The sequence below is a fragment of the Nicotiana tabacum genome, chromosome 3 (genome assembly GCF_000715075.1).
Source record: "Nicotiana tabacum cultivar K326 chromosome 3, ASM71507v2, whole genome shotgun sequence".
NCBI lineage: Eukaryota > Viridiplantae > Streptophyta > Magnoliopsida > Solanales > Solanaceae > Nicotiana > Nicotiana tabacum.
Genome location: NC_134082.1, coordinates 144,718,526 through 144,736,865, shown reverse-complemented (window position 1 = coordinate 144,736,865; position 18,340 = coordinate 144,718,526). Strand labels below are relative to the sequence as shown.

General features: G+C 40.4%; 1 protein-coding gene across 1 annotated transcript; it reads left to right on the top strand.

Moving 5' to 3' along the window:
* Positions 1-500: 500 nt before the first annotated feature.
* LOC107814380 (uncharacterized) lies at positions 501-1,346 on the top strand. Its single transcript, XM_016639791.2, has one exon. The coding sequence runs from the start codon at positions 501-503 to the stop codon at positions 1,344-1,346; it is 846 nt and encodes a 281-aa protein (XP_016495277.2).
* Positions 1,347-18,340: the final 16,994 nt, after the last annotated feature.

Sequence of the window (18,340 nt, the reverse complement as noted above, 5' to 3'; positions counted from 1 at the left end):
AAATATCACTTTACCTCAGTTGCACTCGTGTTACTCTTTCCGCTGAATTTAGGAATTTCTTTTTGAAAAAGAGGTATCAAAATCTCCATTAAAAGATCTTCATCACAATTTAATAATGGCGCTTTGCTGTACGATCGACAAACTATGGCTCCCCCAACAAAGACAATACTAGTAACAAGCCACGTATTTGCTGAGACATCTTTCATCACTAACTAGCAATAAGGTAACGCAAAGTGGCAACTTTCGAAAGACAAAAACATTAAAAAATCAATAATATTGATTAAAGTTTTGTTTTTGAAGCACAACAAGCTCACCGAACTCTTAGGGAATGCCCACTCTCTCGGCACATGGCAATCTCAACGCTATCTTAGCAGAATTATCTGCATCTTGTCGCTTTCTGTAGAATCTTGGTATAAATAAGATGAGTTTTGAAGCTTTTTTATCATCCCAAACTTCGAATATATACCAAATAAAAAGGAAGAAAAAAACAGAGGAAAGAAATGGCAAGTTATTCTGCAAATAACAGATCCATCAGTTTGCCAAGCAGATCACATCCAGCAACTGAGAAAATTGAAGAGGAGTTCAGCAAGTTCAAGACTTGGGAAAATTCAGCCTCACCAACTGCAGAAGCTGTTTACAATGGTTTACTTAGTTTGGGAGAGGTGCATAGGTACATGAGTGATCTTCTCAACTTGCCCCTGACTCTTCAAGCCCTTTCCAAATGCCAAGATAAAAAATGGGTCGATGAAATCTTGGATAAATTTATGAGATTTCTTGATATATGTGAGGCAACAAGGGAGCTGGTGTCACAGTTTAAAGAAAATGTTAAAGATGTTCAGTCCTTACTGAGAAGGAGAAAAGGAGATTTGAGCATCACTAACTACACTTCGTTTAGGAAGAAGATGAAGAAAGATGCCAAAAACTTAGTTACAATTTTAAAGAAAATGGAGCATGAAGAGGTGGTTGCTGTAATGGAAGCTGATCAACTTGTCTCAGCTGTTATAAGAGTGCCAAGAGAAGTTAGTACAATGGGAATTTCAGTATTCCAAAATGTGTTGGTTTTCTTGTCAGCTCCAGTTTCTAAGCCAATAAGCAAATGGTCTTTGGTTTCAAGATTGGTGAACAAGGGAGATCAAGACAATGTAAATGAGATAGAAAGTGCTGATGTTGCATTAAACAGCCTTTTCAAGTATGGTTCTAATGAAGTGGAAAAGATACAGTTTGTACAGAGCAAAGTGGAAAATCTGGAAGCTCATTTTGAATGCATTGAGGATGGCATGGACAACATCTTTAGGTGGTTGATCAGATCAAGGAGCACACTCCTGAATGTTGTCTCTTGCCAATGAGTATATATTGTCTTGTATTATTGCATAAGCATCCGAATATTGTAGGATATGCTTATGAAATCCAGTAAAGGAACAATTTTTGTAATTACACATATACAGAAATTTATAGATACCTATACTCACAAACTCTGCCTCTCTTTCGCTCGTCTATCTTTCTAATTTCAATCAAACACGAGATAAACATATAATTGAGAGTTGGTTGTGTGACTTATAGTTGTCTAGGTATACACCAAAGTTCGACGGTTCAATGATATCAAATCTACCGATTGACCGAGTATATCCGACATAAGTTTACTACCGAAAGTTCAAAGGGAAACCTACTTATCCAGATGCAATTAATCCTTGCTTGCGAATCACACAATTTTTCATCCATATTTTCGTGATATAGCCATTCCCCATTCATGTGGGGATTTTTGGGGTTTTAAGTATATTAATGCTTAAAAGAGGGTGAATGGGAAATGGAGGGAAAATGAAATATTTGAGTTTCATTTGAGATTCCCTCTTTGATGAAGGGACATTGTCCCATATTGGAAGAGGAAGAGGAAGAGGTTTGTAATGGATATATAAGCAATTGCTCTTCTTCTAACTCTAAAAGAGTTGAGAAGAAGGCAAGCCTCGCGCCGTCGTCGTCGCTCGCTCGGCTTCGGCTTTGGTCAATTGATTGATTAATTTTTTAGACCAAATTTGTTTGTTAATAGTAAATATTAACAGAAATGTTATTAAATATCTGTTTTAATAACAAAATATTAATATTAAATCCAAGAATATTACTATTAAAATCCAACTATTTCCAATTTTCCGTTTTCTGTTTTTGTAACAGAAAATTAACTACCCTCTTCAATTTTCCCTCTTTATTGTTGGGTAAATAGCCATTTATGTTATGGCCATTTTGCATAAACAACCATTCTGAAGTAGGGCTATGCATAATTTGGTAAACACCGAATTACCATACCGAAATCGAAAATTTTGGTATTTGGTATGGTATTTGGTTTAAGTTTTTTAAAATATTGGTATTAGGTATGGTATTTGGTATTTTAAAATAAAATACCGAAATACCGATACCGTACCAAAATATATATTATATTACACAAAACACATATATCAATTATAACATAAATATAAAAAATCTAAAATTTTACTTTCCTTTATTCTCTAAGTTCATCAAGTAACTCTAAACAAGTAACAAGATATTTCTAATGACCAAATATTCTTTTATATACAATTTTCTCTATTTGGTTGATATTTTCTAGTTTTGGACAAAATTTTTGTCAACAAATATTTTCAGTTTTGTATTTTTGAGTACTTTAATTAAGAATATTAGAGTCTATGGCTTTATGCACTAGTTAGTATTCAAACCGAATAAACCGAAGTTACTGAACCGAATAAACCAAAATTGAAAGGAGAAAAACTAAACTATAACGAATTTAATTAGGTACGGTATTGGTATAAGATTTTAAGAAACCGAATACCGAACCGAAATATCTAAATACCGTACCATACCGACCAACGAACACCCCTATTCTGAAGAGTTGAACCTCTTCAGATTTCAGCCCAACATTGGCTATAAATACAAGTCCATTCTCTCAGAATTTCCATACGATTTTCTTAGTTTCTCCTCCTTCTTCTGCATTGTTTTAACTTCACAGAAAGCAACAGTAAGTGTGATTTGCTACCGAACTTTGTGTTCGCTGAAACACTAGGGTTTGATGTTCCACTACACCAATGTGTAATTCGTTCTATCCTGGGAGGAAATAATCCATAACCTTGGGTACTAGGAGGGGATTAATTTTTGTAAGGAAACACCGAGATTTCAGTGAGCTCAGATTAACTTCTGTTTCGTTTATATTTCTGTTTATGTTGTTTTATCTTTTCCAGAATTAGTTTACAAATACAGTTTACTAACAAGCTTAAGAAATTTAATTTGTATTCTGTATTTGTGTTATATTCATTGTTTTGGAGTTTAAAACCTTTGTGTTTTTTTACTCCATTGGAGATTAAAATCTACGTGATTTTAACGTTTGTTTGTGTCATTCTTTTACAGAAATGACTAATGATAAGGAGAACCAGACTGTTCCAATGGTGACTGTCAATGCATCAACAAGCCGAACACCAGCGTTGGCACCGGCGGAGAAACCCGAAAAATTTTTCGGTTAGATTTCAAGCGGTGGCAGCAGAAGATATTCTTCTACTTGACTACTTTAAGTCTGTAGAAGTTCATCAAGGAAGATGTTACTGTTCTGCCTAATGAAACTCCAGAGAATGAACGCTTTCTTGTGATTGAGGTGTGGAAGCATTCTGATTTTCTGTGCAAGAATTATATTCTCAGCGGACTGGAATACGATTTGTATAATGTCTACAGTGGCGTGGAGACGTTAAAAGAATTGTGGACAACGCTTGAAAAGAAATATAAAACTAAAGATGTCGGGCTGAAGAAATTCGTTGCCGCCAAGTTTTTGGACTCCAAAATGGTAGATAGCAAGTCTGTTATTACCCAAGTCTAGGAAATGCAAGTGATTATTCACGATCTCCTTGTTGAAGGTATAAATCAAATTAATATTGATGTTGAAAGTTGTAATCTTAGTATTTTTACTAACAGAATTTTTCATTGAAGGTCTTGTCATTAATGAAGCATTCCAAGTAGCAGTGATGATTGAGAAGTTGCCTCATTTGTGGAAGGACTTCAAAAACTAATTGAAACACAAACGCAAGGAGATGTCCCTTGAAGATCTTATTGTTCGGTTGAGAATAGAAGAGGACAACAAAGCTGCTGAAAAGAGAGGTCATGGAAACTCAACAATAATGAGAGCAAACATTATTAAGGATACTTCTCAAAATAAGAGAAAAAGGAAGCAGGCTTCTGGACCAAAAATCAACCCAAGCAAGAAGCGATTCAACAAAAATTGCTACAGCTGTGGGAAAGCTGGGCACAAATCTACGAAGTGTCGTGCTCTGAAGAAGACAAGAAGAAGGGTCAAGCAAACATGGTTGAAAAGCATGAAGATGTTGATGATTTGTGTGCTATGCTTTTTGAATGCAACTTGGTGGGAAATACTAAGGAGTGGTGGATTGATTCTGGAGCCACTCACCATGTTTGTGCTATTAGGGAAGCCTTTGCAACATATGCTCCTGTTGGACCCGAAGAGACTCTTTCTATGGGAATTGCTGCAACCGCCAAGATTGAAGGATATGGGAAGATCTTTCTGAAGATGACTTCTGGCAAGGTGGTAACTTTGAACAAAGTCATTCATGTTCCCGAGATTATGAAGAATTTAGTCTATGATGGACTTCTTGTTAAGAATAGTTTTAAGTGTGTTTTGTTTCCGATAAGGTTGTAATAACTAAGAACGAAATGTTTATAGGAAAATGTTACCTCACTGAGGGCCTTTTCAAGCTGAATGTAATGGTTGTTGAGAATAATAATAAAATTTTAGCTTCGTCTTACTTACTTGAGTCAAATGAATTATGGCATATACGTTTGGGTCATGTCAATTATAAAATCTTGCGAAAAATGATTAACTTGGAAGTATTGCCTAAATTTGAATGCGACAAATCAAAATGTCAAATATGTGTGGAATCTAAGTATGTTAAACATCCTTATAAGTCAGTTGAAAGGAATTCAAATCCTTTAGACTTAATTCACACAGATATTTGCGACATGAAGTCAATACCATCTTGCGGTGGAAAGAAGTGTCGACGCCCCCCTTTTCCTCTAACGTAGGGTCAGAAATCGGGTATACGACATTGGGAGGACAACTCTATTCCCTTTCGAGAATTGGGTTTGGAAGTTGAAGAGACGCCACCTAATGATTATAGTGCATTAGGACACTTTAAGAAAGGTTTGAGATGAAGAGACCAGAGATTAGGGTAAGGGCTAGAAATTATCCCGAGGGAAGGTGTTAGGCACCCCTCAGGATCCACAAGTGTGGTTCTCGGCCATGTTACAATTGTGACTTTAAGAAGACAAGTAAGAGAACAAGCAAAGGGATTCACATAGCTTAGCAAACAAGCTTAAGATTTGAAGAAATAGAGTGTTTAGAAAATTAGTCTTAAAAGAAAACTAAAAAAATTAACAAGTAAAGGGAAAGGGGGTCCTAGGTTTATTGATTAATATGGATCACTTCAATGCAATATCCAGCAATCACTCCTCAGAAGAGGGGTCGCACGTGATATTAGCGCACCGGTCATCATATCCATATTCTACCCTTCCCACCTCGTTAAGGTGTTAAAGCGCATTTAGTCTCGTTTACTTATTGCACGCTAATACCCGTACCAACCTATCAGTACCGGGGTATTAGGACTTCTAATCCTAAGAGGGAAGAAAGGGATGGGGCCTTTATGGAGTTTAAAGGATAAAATTCTAGTTTCGACATTCAAAACAAATATCAAATAAAGGGATGAGTAAACAAGCAAACAAGGCTCAAATAAACCTCTTAAATCGGACAACACTTAGTTTAGCATGTCTTAGCATATACTGATTTGGTCTTAAGTTAAAAATTAAGCGGCGAGCAGACTGGTTCAACACATATATTTAGACAGAAAGTCTGCATTAGGCAACTCGGATGCAATTGTCAGAGATTAAGGCACTTAATTAACGCGAGTGGGATTACTGATTCTTTTGAAAAATAGACAGAAAAGTTTTGAAGAAAAGGCAAGCCGCAGACTTAACAAAACGATGTAGAATAGTTCCCAGAAGAAAGACCATTGAATTGCAGATTAGTAGAGAAAGAGCAATTTTAAACAAGTTTCAAAAGAGGCAGATTGTTTAAGGAGAAAACGAGTTCGAGCTGCAGAAAATGATAAAATACAGAAAAGTGATATGTAACTGAGTTGGAAATCGTTCATCGAACTACCAGAAAAGGCAGTAAGTTTCAGAAAGCATGCAAGTTTACCAGAAGATTAGGTTTTAGAAAGAGTTGCACTAATCTGAGAAGAGGCTCAATGGTTCAGAGAACCACTGGTTTTTGTCCGTTAGTCAATGAAATCGTTACTGCGTTTAGACGAGTGAGGCAAGTTTGATTTTAAAAACTTCCTATAAACATGATCTTTACGAGTCATTTGTTTTAAACCATGTTAACAAACTTGTAAATAGATGCTGATTTGATTAACCCTAAAAATTTGCCTAATATCGTGAGCATGCACATTCCTATAGGCGTGATATCTATATGCAAGATTGCAGAAAGTTAAATATTGTCTCCTATAGGCATGATTTCTATGTGATTGGATCAAAAACATTAAAAAGAATTAAAACCCTAAAGCATGGTTTCTACCCTTTGATGCAGGAAAGTAAAATCCCTCCCACACCCTTTTACTAGATTCCCCGAGTTTGTACAAGTTATTACAGACCAAAAGAAAAGATAAAATACATCAAAGACCAACAGCTGCATCTGAGGAACCTAATTCAATCTTAATGTCTAATAATATGTGATTAACCAATTCCGAATCCATATTTCCAAAGCCTTCTCTTATCCAAAGTGTTTCAGAGTTCCAAGGAATCTCAAGGAATCTCGGCATTGCTTACACCCAGGATACCATTAAAAGAATAGTGCAGTGTGGAAGAGCTAGCCCTCAGGCATCCAAGTTCAGTGAGAACTCAAGGGTACCAAAGCATGGCTTGCAAGAGGGGGGCAGAACTTAATTGCTAAGAATGAGTGTAAGTGTGAAAAGGGGTTGGGAAAGTCATAACAGATTGGTGGTCATACCCAGCCATAAGGCTGGCTGGCACACCCCCTGACCAACCTGTTTAGCCAAACAAATGAGAGCAAGACCTATTGAAGGTCAGACCAAGGTCTGGACAGTGATTAGGACACTGCCAGACCAAGGTCTTAGGCTCAAAGCACACATAAGGGGAAAGGGGAAGTGGGAATTGGTTTGAGTTAAGGGGTTCAAAGAACCCAGTTCAAAGTCATGGGCAACAATAATAGAGTGCTGTCATGGCTAGAACCATACTCTCATACAAAGAGGAAAAATGAGACGGAATTCACATAAGAAAAGTAGCCACAAAGTTGCAGAAACATAGTAAAGAAGAACATAACAGACTAAGAAGTAAACACATAGTGGAGGAGCATTATTTAAATTAAGAGTGACATACCAGTTGCAAAGTAAATAAACAGCAGAATAACAGAGTAAGCAGACAGCCAGAAATCAGCAGGAGCAGACTTAAGTCTTCAGCAAAAACACTTGAGAGTTCAAAAGGAACTCAAGAATGTTTCAGGCAGTAAAAGAGAAGAAGAGCAAATTGTTCAGTATTAGAAGCAGAGAAAACAGTAGTAGAGAAAGTATTGAACTTGTGTCGTCTCGAGTGTTTGTGTAAAAAAACTGTGTCAGAACTTGTGAGAGTTGTGAGCTTTTATAGTGCAAAAACGAGTAGACAAGAAGGTAAGGAAATAAAATCTCAGTCAATCAAATAAAATCTCCCTTAGTCAAAGGGATTTGATTTCAAACGAGAGTGAGTAATTAAGGAAAGGAAAATAATGAAAACCTTTCAGAGTAGCATAATAAAGGGTAGGTTCATACAGAGTCTATTTAAGGTAAGAAACTATAGTACATGGTTTTGAAAGAATAAGGAAACAAAGTAATCAAACAGCCGGAAAGTTTTAAAAGCTTTGAATGAACTTAGTCGGGAAAATAGGGAAGAGGCTAAGTTGTAAAAAATCAGTAGCAAATCAATCGAGCCTCAGTAAAAGGAGATTAAAATCAATCACAAGCTAATAGTATCAATTCAAAAGGAACAAAACCCTCGTATATAAGCATGCTAGTATCAAGCAAGAAAGAAAGATTGGCATAAACAGTTTTAGAATCATAAGCAAAAAAGGAAAGCAAGTTTCAGTTCAGTCTATGAACTCAGCACAAATTTGAGAGCCTAGGGTTTCTAGAGTAGAACCCTAGAACCAAAAGCTCGCAAAATCCCCAAATAGGGTTTCAGTCCGAGTAGGACACACAAAAAGAGAAGGCAAACTCAACAAGCCTGGGGAACTCTTTCAGAATTCCCTGAGGAAATACACAGACATACGTAGCAATCGAAAGCAGTAGAGTGCAAACTAAAACTCAACCAGTTCAGAAGAGAGAAGAGATGCCATAGAAGTTTAGGAAGTAGTAAAAGAAGCAAGTTCAATAACCCAAATAAATCTAGTAAGAGTAAACACTTTCAGTACCAGAAATAGTAAAGGGACAGGCAAGATAGGCGTATAAACATGCTTATAGAAAAATCAGTAGAAGCAGCAATAGAACAAAGGCAGAGAGACATGCATATTAACAGCAAATCATAAGAAACAAATGAAAACCCCTAAAGCATGGCATGGACACATAGATTCACATAAAGAAAGAGGGAGAAGAAAAAGAATCGTTTTAGGATTTTTTGAAAACCCTAATTTGAACAGACTAATTTTAAAAAGGGAAAATTAGGGGAAATCATTAAAACATTGAATAGAGCATAGATCTGCTACAGATCTAAGAAAATAAGGAAAGGAAAACCTCGAATAAAGATTTTTAGGGTTTCTCGGAAACCCTAGAGACGAGAAGGCTTGGAATGGTTTGGTCTCTGAACGAGTCTGGGCCATGCTAAGCCTTGTCAAAGCTCGAACATGCCGGAACGGGGCAGGAGAAACCAAAGGAACTCAGGTTGGCGGAGGACCTGAACAAGCCTGTTGAAGATCGAATCCTCGAAGAACCTTGAATAATCATGGTTTGGGAGTGAAGGGAAGAGAGCACAGGCCATCCATGGCTTGAGAAGCCATGGACTCCGGTGAGAACTAGTCGGAGACGACGACAGAGGCGGCTAGGGTTTCGAGTGTTAGAGAGCATTTGAGAGGATGAGAGAATTCAGGGGTGGCTACTTTGGAGAAATGATTAGGGTTAGGGGCTGGGGCGGAATTAAAAAAGGAAAGAAAGAACGAGGGTCGTTGATTAAAACAATCAACGGTCAGGATTTAAAGATGGGAAGCGAGCGGGTTAGATTAATTGGGTTTGGGTCAGGTAAAAATTGGGTCGTCTATTGGGCTGAGTTGGGGTCAAAATTGAGGTTCAATTGTGGCTAAAATTGAAATGGAAATGGGCCATCTTTTAAATAGCCATTTTTCCTCTTTTTAATTAATTAACATAGCTAAAAAATAATTTTAAAACAAATTGAAAGCACATCACTAATTGATAATATATAAACATTAATCTAAAAATAATTGGAACAATTTTATAATTATAAAACGCAGTTAATTATTAAAATAGGCCATAATTGCAATTTCATACAATTAAGCTTTAGAAATTCCGAATAAATTTGTAAAAATATGCAAAAATCATATTAATTATGTTTTGGTTTAAATATGAGAATGAAATAAGTTATTAATCAAAAATGATAATTTTGGGAATGATTTTTGGATTTTTGTGGTATTAAAATAGGCAGTAAATTGGTTTAAAAATCACAAATATACCAAAACTCTTGGGTGTGCTTATATATGCACATATATGCTATTTTGAAAATATTTTGGGTATAAAATATATATACCCGAGGAGGATGAAAGAGTTGTCGGGTAAAGACAAGATGGCCAATTTTGACCGGAAACGGTGATTGAAAAAGAACTTTGACCGCGCTTTGGTTTCTGAGCTGCCTACATATCCTTGGTTTCACAGGAATCTGGCCACATGTAGTTCAGGAACCATTGACGGAATGTGTCAAAGGAGATTTGAAAAGACGGACGCGATGGTCAGATTTAAAAGGTGTTTGGAGTCGAATAGATTGCGGAGAACTGGAGCGGGATCGCTTCTGCTGAGACGGCCATTCGCTATCCGGTGTACCTGTAAATGAGCAGATGCACATATTGTGCGTAACTTAAACATGATGCAAATTTCCGTTGGACCATAAATGTTGTCTTTGGATGGTTAGGATGACGTCCTCAGACTATGATGTCCTGGGCCATGAAGAGCATAAAATAAAGATTCGCAGGCCATGAAATGGTGTTTTCGGGCTATGCATATGGTGCCTCCGAACTATGACGCCTTTGAATAAGTTGGCGATTTTTCAGCCCATGAGAAGGTGGCAATCTTTCAGCCGAATGAATGCAAAGAGTGGCAATTTTTCAGCCAAGGCGTGAATTTGAATGCAGGTGGCGATATTTCAGCCGAAGCGAGAATTTAAATAAAGTGGCGATATTTCAGCCATGCAGGATGGAGACAGAGCTTAGTCTCGAAAGGCAGATAGATAGCCTTATGCAATATGGAGGTAGAGCTTAACCTCGAAAGGCAGAGAATAGCCTTATGCAAAATATAGATGGAGACAGAGCTTAGTCTCGGAAGGTAGAGAGTAGCCTTATGCAATATGGATGGAGACAGAGCTTAGTCTCGGAAGGCATATAGATAGCCTTATGTAAGAATGCAGATAGAGACAGAGCTTAGTCTCGAAAGGCAGATAAGTAGCCTTATGCAGGATGGAGGTAGAGCTTAACCTCGGAAGGTAGAGAGTAGCCTTATGCAATATGGATGGAGACAGAGCTTAGTCTCGGAAGGCATATAGATAGCCTTATGTAAGAATGCAGATGGAGACAGAGCTTAGTCTCGAAAGGCAGATAAGTAGCCTTATTCAGGATGGAGGTAGAGCTTAACCTTGAAAGGCAGAGAGTAGCCTTATGCAGGTGATGATGGAGGTAGAGCTTAACCTCGGAAGGCAGAAAAGTAGCCTTATGCAAGAATGCAGATGGAGACAGAGCTTAGTCTCAAAAGGCAGATAAGTAGCCTTATGCAGGATGGAGGTAGAGCTTAACCTCAGAAGGCAGAAAAGTAGCCTTATGCAAAATGCAGATAGAGGTAGAGCTTAACCTCGAAAGGCAGAGAGTAGCCTTATGCAAGATGCAAATGGAGACAGAGCTTAGTATCGAAAGGCAGATAAGTAGCCTTATGCAGGATGGAGGTAGAGCTTAACCTCGGAAGGCAGAGAGTAGCCTTATGCAAAATGCGGATGGAGACAGAGCTTAGTCTCGAAAGGCAGAAAGTAGCCTTATGTAGTGCAGGAATGTAAATGAGCAAATGGTAGTAATTTTCTTTGCTGATAGGCGGTTGCGATATCATGATTGTTGGGGAATGTTGGGTGTAGATAGTAGACCTTTGTGAGTTGAGTGATTGTTTCGAGGGTTTTGACTTTGAAGAGTGAATGCGTTTTGAATTACGATCTGAGTTCCTGCATCCAAAGAAAAATCGTGAGTTCTGTAGAGGGTGAAGGTTAGTTCGTATCCCTTGGCTCCTGACGTTACGTATCATTGGGGTAGCATTGCTAAACGACGGTGATGCAAATGATGTTTATGCATGATTTAGTAAATGTAATGTAAGTATATATATTTTGAAAAAATGATTTTATTTTGGATGAACCAACAACTGCAACGTGGTTCAAGACACGGCAACCTTGCTTGCTCCAAAATTTTGAGGGTCCTCCTCAAAATCCTGCCCCAGTTAACTGCTCGTAGCGGCCTTTTACCCATTATGCGTCATCTAACTCGGCTTCTTGTATGATCCTTAATGATGGAATTTCTACCTCAGCGGGAATGACCGCCTCTGTACCATAAACCAGCATGTAGGGAGTTGCCCCGGTTGATGTGCGGACTGTGGTACAATAACCCAATAAGGCGAATGACAACTTCTTATGCCATTGTTTGTGCCTCTCAATCATCTTCCTTAGTATCTTCTTGATGTTTTTGTTGGCCGCTTCTACGGCTCCATTCATCTGCGGTCTATAAGCCGTAGAGTTCTTGTGTCTGATCTTGAAAGTCTCACACATTGTTTTCATCAGGTCGCTGTTAAGATTGGAGCCGTTGTCGGTGATGATTGACTCTGGAATTCTGAACCGACAAACAATTTGGTCGCGGATGAAATCTGCTACCACCTTCTTGGTAACTGCTTTGTATGATGCTACTTCAACCCATTTAGTAAAATAATCAATTGCTACCAAGATGAACCTGTGCCTGTTTGATGTGGTAGGCTCGATTGGACCGATAACATCCATTCCCCAAGCGGCGAACGGCCATGGTGATCTTGTTGCATTAAGCTCGTTTGGAGGCACTTTTATCATATCTGCATGTATCTGACAGCGATGGCACTTTCGTACATACTGGATGCAGTCTGTTTCCATAGTCATCCAGAAATATCCTGCTCGGAGTATCTTCTTTGCTAAAACAAAACCATTCATGTGCGGTCCGCAGGTCCCTGAATGTACTTCCTCCAATAACTTGGTTGTTTCCCTTGCATCGATACACCTTAGTAAACCCAAATCAGGAGTCCTCTTGTACAGGATTCCTCCGCTGTGAAAGAAATTATTGGATAGTCTCTGAAGAGTGCGTTTCTGGGTAGCATTGGCAAGCTCTGGATATTCTCCTGTGGTCAAATACTCTTTGATGTCGTGGAACCATGGTTTCTCGTCGGCTTCTTCCTCAACATAAGCACAATAAGCTGGTTGGTCATGAATATTGACCTGGATGGGGTCAATGAAATTTGTATCTGGATGCTGAATCATAGATGACAAACTAGCAAGTGCATCGGCGAACTCATTTTGTACCCTGGGAACATGCTGGAATTCTGTCTTTCTGAACCTCTTTCTCAATTCCTGTATGTGATGCAGATAAGGGAGTATCTTGGGATTCTTGGTTGCCCATTCTTCTCGAACCTGATGTATGAGTAGGTCCGAGTCTCCGATTACTAGTAACTCCTGAATGTTCATATCAATGGCTAGTTTAATCCCTAGAATGCAGGCTTCATATTCGGCCATGTTGTTGGTGCATGGGAACCTGAGCTTGGCGGATACCGGGTAATGCTGACCGGTTTCTGATACCAGGACTGCTCCTATGCCAACTCCTTTAAAATTTGCAGCTCCGTTGAAAAATAACCTCCAACCATCATAGGATTCTGCAATATCTTCTCCTATGAAACGTACCTCTTCATCGAGAAAATACATTTTTAGGGGCTCGTATTCTCCGTCTATGGGATTCTCGGCGAGATGGTCCGCCAAGGCTTGCCCTTTGATTGCTTTATGGGTTACGTAAACAATGTTGAATTCACTTAGCAGGATCTGCCACTTGGCGAGCTTGCCAGTGGGCATGGGCTTCTGGAAGATATACTTCAGATGGTCCATTCTGGATATGAGATAAGTAGTGTAAGCACATAAGTAATGCCTCAACTTCTGCGCGATCCAAGTCACAGCACAACAAGCGCGTTCTAAAAGAGAATATCGGGCCTCGTACGGTGTGAACTTCTTACTGAGATAGTAGATGGCTTGCTCCTTTCTCCCTGTTTCATCATGTTGCCCCAAAACACAACCAAATGCTCCATCCAACACTGCGAGATAGAGCAAGAGGGGTCTCCCTGGTTCAGGCGGAACCAAGACTGGCGGTGTAGACAAGTATTCCTTGAAATTGTCAAAAGCCTTCTGACATTCATCGGTCCATTTGGTGGCGGCATCCTTCTTCAGCATTTTGAAGATGGGTTCGCAAATGACAGTAGACTGAGTTATGAATCGGCTGATATAGTTGAGTCTTCCCAGGAAACTCATCACGTCCTTCTTGTTCTTTGGCGGTAGCAATTCTTGGATAGCTTTGACCTTTGATGGATCCAATTCTATTCCTCGACGACTCATGATGAAACCCAATAATTTTCCAGCAGGAACCCCGAATGCACACTTGGCGGGATTCAGTTTCAAATTGTACCTTCTCAACCTGTTGAAGAACTTTCGCAAGTCTTCCATATGATCTGCAGCTTTCCTGGATTTGATGATGACGTCATCCACATACACCTTGATCTCTTTGTGTATCATGTCATGAAAGGTGGTAGTCATGGCTCTCATGTAGGTAGCACCAGCATTTTTCAATCCAAACGGCATCATTCTATAACAGTACATCCCCCATGGCGTGATAAACGCCGTTTTCTCTGCATCTTCTTCATCCATCCATATCTGATGGTACCAAGCGAAACAATCAATGAATGACTGCAGCTCATGCTTGGCACAGTTGTCGATCAAGATATGTATATTCGGCAAAGGAAAGTTGTCTTTGGGACTGGCCCGGTTGAGATCCCGGTAGTCGACACAGACTCTAACCTTCCCATCCTTCTTTGGTACCGGCACGATGTTGGCTAACCATATCAGATGAGAACCCTGACTTTGACTTGCTTAGTAACCTCTTCTTTAATATTCAAACTCATGTCTGGCTTGAACTTCCTGAGCTTCTACTTTACCGGCGGACATGTAGGATTTGTTGGCAACTTGTGAGCTACAATGGATGTGCTGAGGCCAGTCATATCGTCATAAGACCATGCAAAGATATCCTCATACTCTTTTAGGAACTCTGTGTACTCTTTCTTTTCTAATGGCGACAAATGTGCGCTAATACATGTTTCCTTGACATTCTCAGTATCACCCAAATTAACGACTTCGGTCTCATCTAGATTAGACTTAGGCCTATTCTCAAAGTTTTCGACCTCTCTGACAACCTCTTCTAGTATATCATCCTCTTCTGAATCTATATCCGTTTGTTGCATTGCCTCGTTGCAAGTCACAGTTGTTGGTTCATCATCAATATATGTAAGAGTAACGCTGTGTAAAACAAAGTAAATAATAGAGAAAAGTAATAAGAGTGCAATATATAATGAGTTTGAAATGCTTTGATTAAAATTCATAATTGTTCGAGACATCAGAGCTCTTTTGGAAAGTAAAGACAATGCAGAAAGGAAAAGCAACTAAGAAAATAAAGATGCGATGCATGATGCTCGTTCAGCCTTGCTACCCCAAAGATGTCCGGGCACTGGTGGTCCTGACCGACCAATTAGTGAGGCGTTCCCCTCGGTTCATGGCTTGAATGGAAGGGCCTTCCTCCCCATCCTCCTCGAAGATAACACAACAATCCATATCATCTTCCAGAAACAAGTTCTTTATTGTTGCTAGTGCCTCGTCTTCCTATGATCCGTACAAAGTGTCGGATGGCTGAAAAGTCTGCTCCAACTGAGGTATAGGGTGCTCCAGCGGATAGTATGGTCCGCGCCATGGAGGTGACCAGTGGTTGAACTCCTCCCAAATGTACTCATACCCTAGGACAAAAGTGGTACCGTGCTTCTTCAGCTTGATAGGTTTGGTGATACCTTGCAGGTTCTTGCCAAGTCCTTTTCCGGGTTCATACCCTCTCCAATTCAGGATGCTTTCGATCTTGCTATCCCACCACTTGTCTTTGTCTACAGCATTGACCCGCTCGATGTGGTGGTACGTTTCTCCTCCTATCCTTCTTCTTCCTTTGGCGACTATATATAGGGTTGCTACCGTCGCCATGAATGATTACTTCCTGATGATTCCATTCAAATTTTACAGCTTGATGCAAAGTGGATGCTACAGCCCCAGCGGCGTGGATCCAGGGTCGTCCTAGCAACAAATTGTAAGACGTTGGTACGTCAATGACTTGGAACTCGACATCGAACTAGGTGGGTCCCATCTGTAGGCATAAGCTAATTTCTCCAATGGTGGACCTTTGAGATCCATCAAAAGCTTTGACACTGATAGCCCTGTCTTTGATCTCGTGCAATCCCTTACCCAATGTCCTGAGAGTTACCAACAAACAAATGTTAAGGCTGGATCCCTCGTCGACTAAAATCCTGGTGATAAAGTGATCCTCGCATTGCGCAGTAATGTGCAATGCTTTGTTGTGACCAAGCCCTTCTGGTGGTAATTCGTCCTCGTGGAAGGTGATCTTGTGGCTTTCCAGTACCTGCCCCACCATGTTTGCCATTTCGCCTCCTGTTATGTTGCTGGGAACATAAGCTTCACTCAGTATTTTCATTAAGGCGTTTTTATGTGCCTCAGAGCCTTGCAGAAGATCCAGAATAGAAATCTGTGCTGGCGTTTTGTTCAGCTGCTCGACGACTGAGTACTCTTTGGCCTGTACCTTCCTCCAAAGGTCATCGGGTCCGGTTTCAACAACCCGCCCGGAGGCTTGCTTGCTGGACTCAGCCAAGTGCTCCGGGGTGTATACCCTGACTGTCCTAGTCATGCCCTGTGCGGCAATTGCTTCCCCGGTATATGTCTTTCCTTTCCTTCTAGCCTCAGCGGTGTAATCCCAAGGTATAACATTTGTCTTGAACGGGGTCACGTCTATCATGGAGACCGGAATAGGCACCTTGGGAGGTAACACAGTAACTTCCACAAGTGTAGGCGCCTTTGGAATTCCGAACTCAACCTCAATCGGTTTTGGCGCCTTTGCGGAAGGTGCTTCAAACTCGAGCGGTACGGACACATTTACCATATCGCCCTTAGAGGGCTAAATTTGAACAACAATGGGATTGAGAGTAACTGCTGGCTTCTTAGGTTCGTCTCCTTCAACTATCAAACCGATTGACCCCTCGGGGTCCCAATCATCTTCAATCTCGATCATATTGATGCCTCTACCCTTGTGGTCAGGCAGGGGGTTGTTGCTGACATTAGGAGTGGGCTCCTTTGCTATAATGATCTTGTTGTCAATCAGGTTCTGAATCTTGTCTTTCAACGAGCGACACTCGTCGATGGTATGGCCCTTCATCCCGGAATGGTATGCGCAAGTCTTGTTTGGGTTGATCCATTGGGAAGGATTTTCTGGAGTTACGGCTGGAATAAGGGTAATGTAACCGGCTGCTTTGAGCTCAATAATAGAAGATTTTTCTCAAGCGATGGCTGTATATTGTATGGGAGGTCTGCGGTCAAAATTTGGTCTGGGTCTAGGGAAATTTTGGCGAGTGGGAGGTGATTGGTAGTGAGAGGGTTGGGCATTATAGGTTTGGTAAGCAGGTGCAGGTTGAGAGTATCTAGGTAAAGTGGATTGATATGCGGGAGGTGGAGATGATTGGTAAACGGGTTATGGAATTTGGTAGGTGGGTGATGGTGCTTGGTAGTTTAGGGAAGGTTGGTATGTGAGTGGAGTTGAGGGGTATGATTGGTATTTCATAGGGGAATTGTTTCTTTGCGCAGCCATCACGGAATTCACGTCCTTTTTCTTTGACGTATCACCAGACTGTAAAGCCTTGTTAGTGGCCTGCAACGCTTCGAGATTAGTGACCATACCGTTATTGATACCTTCTTCGATCCTTTATCCCAACTTGATGATGTCGGAGAACTTTTGACCCTCTATCAACATCAGCCTCTCGTAGTATTGCGGGTCCTGAGCCCGGACAAAGAACCTATTCATCTGCTCTTCTTCTAAGGCCGGCCTGACCTTAGCGGCTTCTTTCCTCCAACGAGTAGCATACTCGCGAAAGGTCTCTATGGGTTTCTTCTTCAGATTTTGGATATAGAACACATCTGGTGCGTTCTGAGTATTGAACCTGAACCGGTCCATAAAATCGGATGCCATATTCACCCAACTTGTCCATTTCTTCGCATCCTAGCTAATATACCAAGATAATGCATCACCCTTCAGACTCCTTATGAACAACTTCATGCTGATCTTCTCGTCCCTTCCGACTCCTACTAGCTTATCACAATACCTTCTGAGATGGACCCTGGGATCACCTGTACCGTCGAACATTTCGAACTTGGGAGGTTTGTACCCCTCCGGGAGTTCGACATCTGGTTGAACACAAAGATGTTCATAGTTCAAACCTTCCACACCTTTGCTATCTTCAACACCCTGGACCCGGCTGGTTAACCTCTTGAGCTCAACAGCTAAATTCTGAATGAGGGAGTCTTTGCTGTCTGATTCAGGTGTATCTGAGATAGGCTGGGCATAGTGGGGTACAGTGTCCACAAAGATGGGAGCGTTCTGGTCGTTTGTGGTGTTTTGGGGTTCGGGAATGAGCAGTGGACTATTGTTGCAGGTGTTGTAGGCTTGGGTATGAGCGGGTTGTGCTGGTGGTGGTGTAGTAAGGTTCTGGTTGTTGGCATCAGCAGCGGCAAGAGTGATTGACAGACTTGCCAGGTTTCGAACTTGTTCCAATTCTTCTCAAAATCTCAGCAAAGTTTGCTCAAGATGAGCAACAGTTTCCTTAGTGATTGAAGCGTTCTGAGAGGTTTCCTCGAT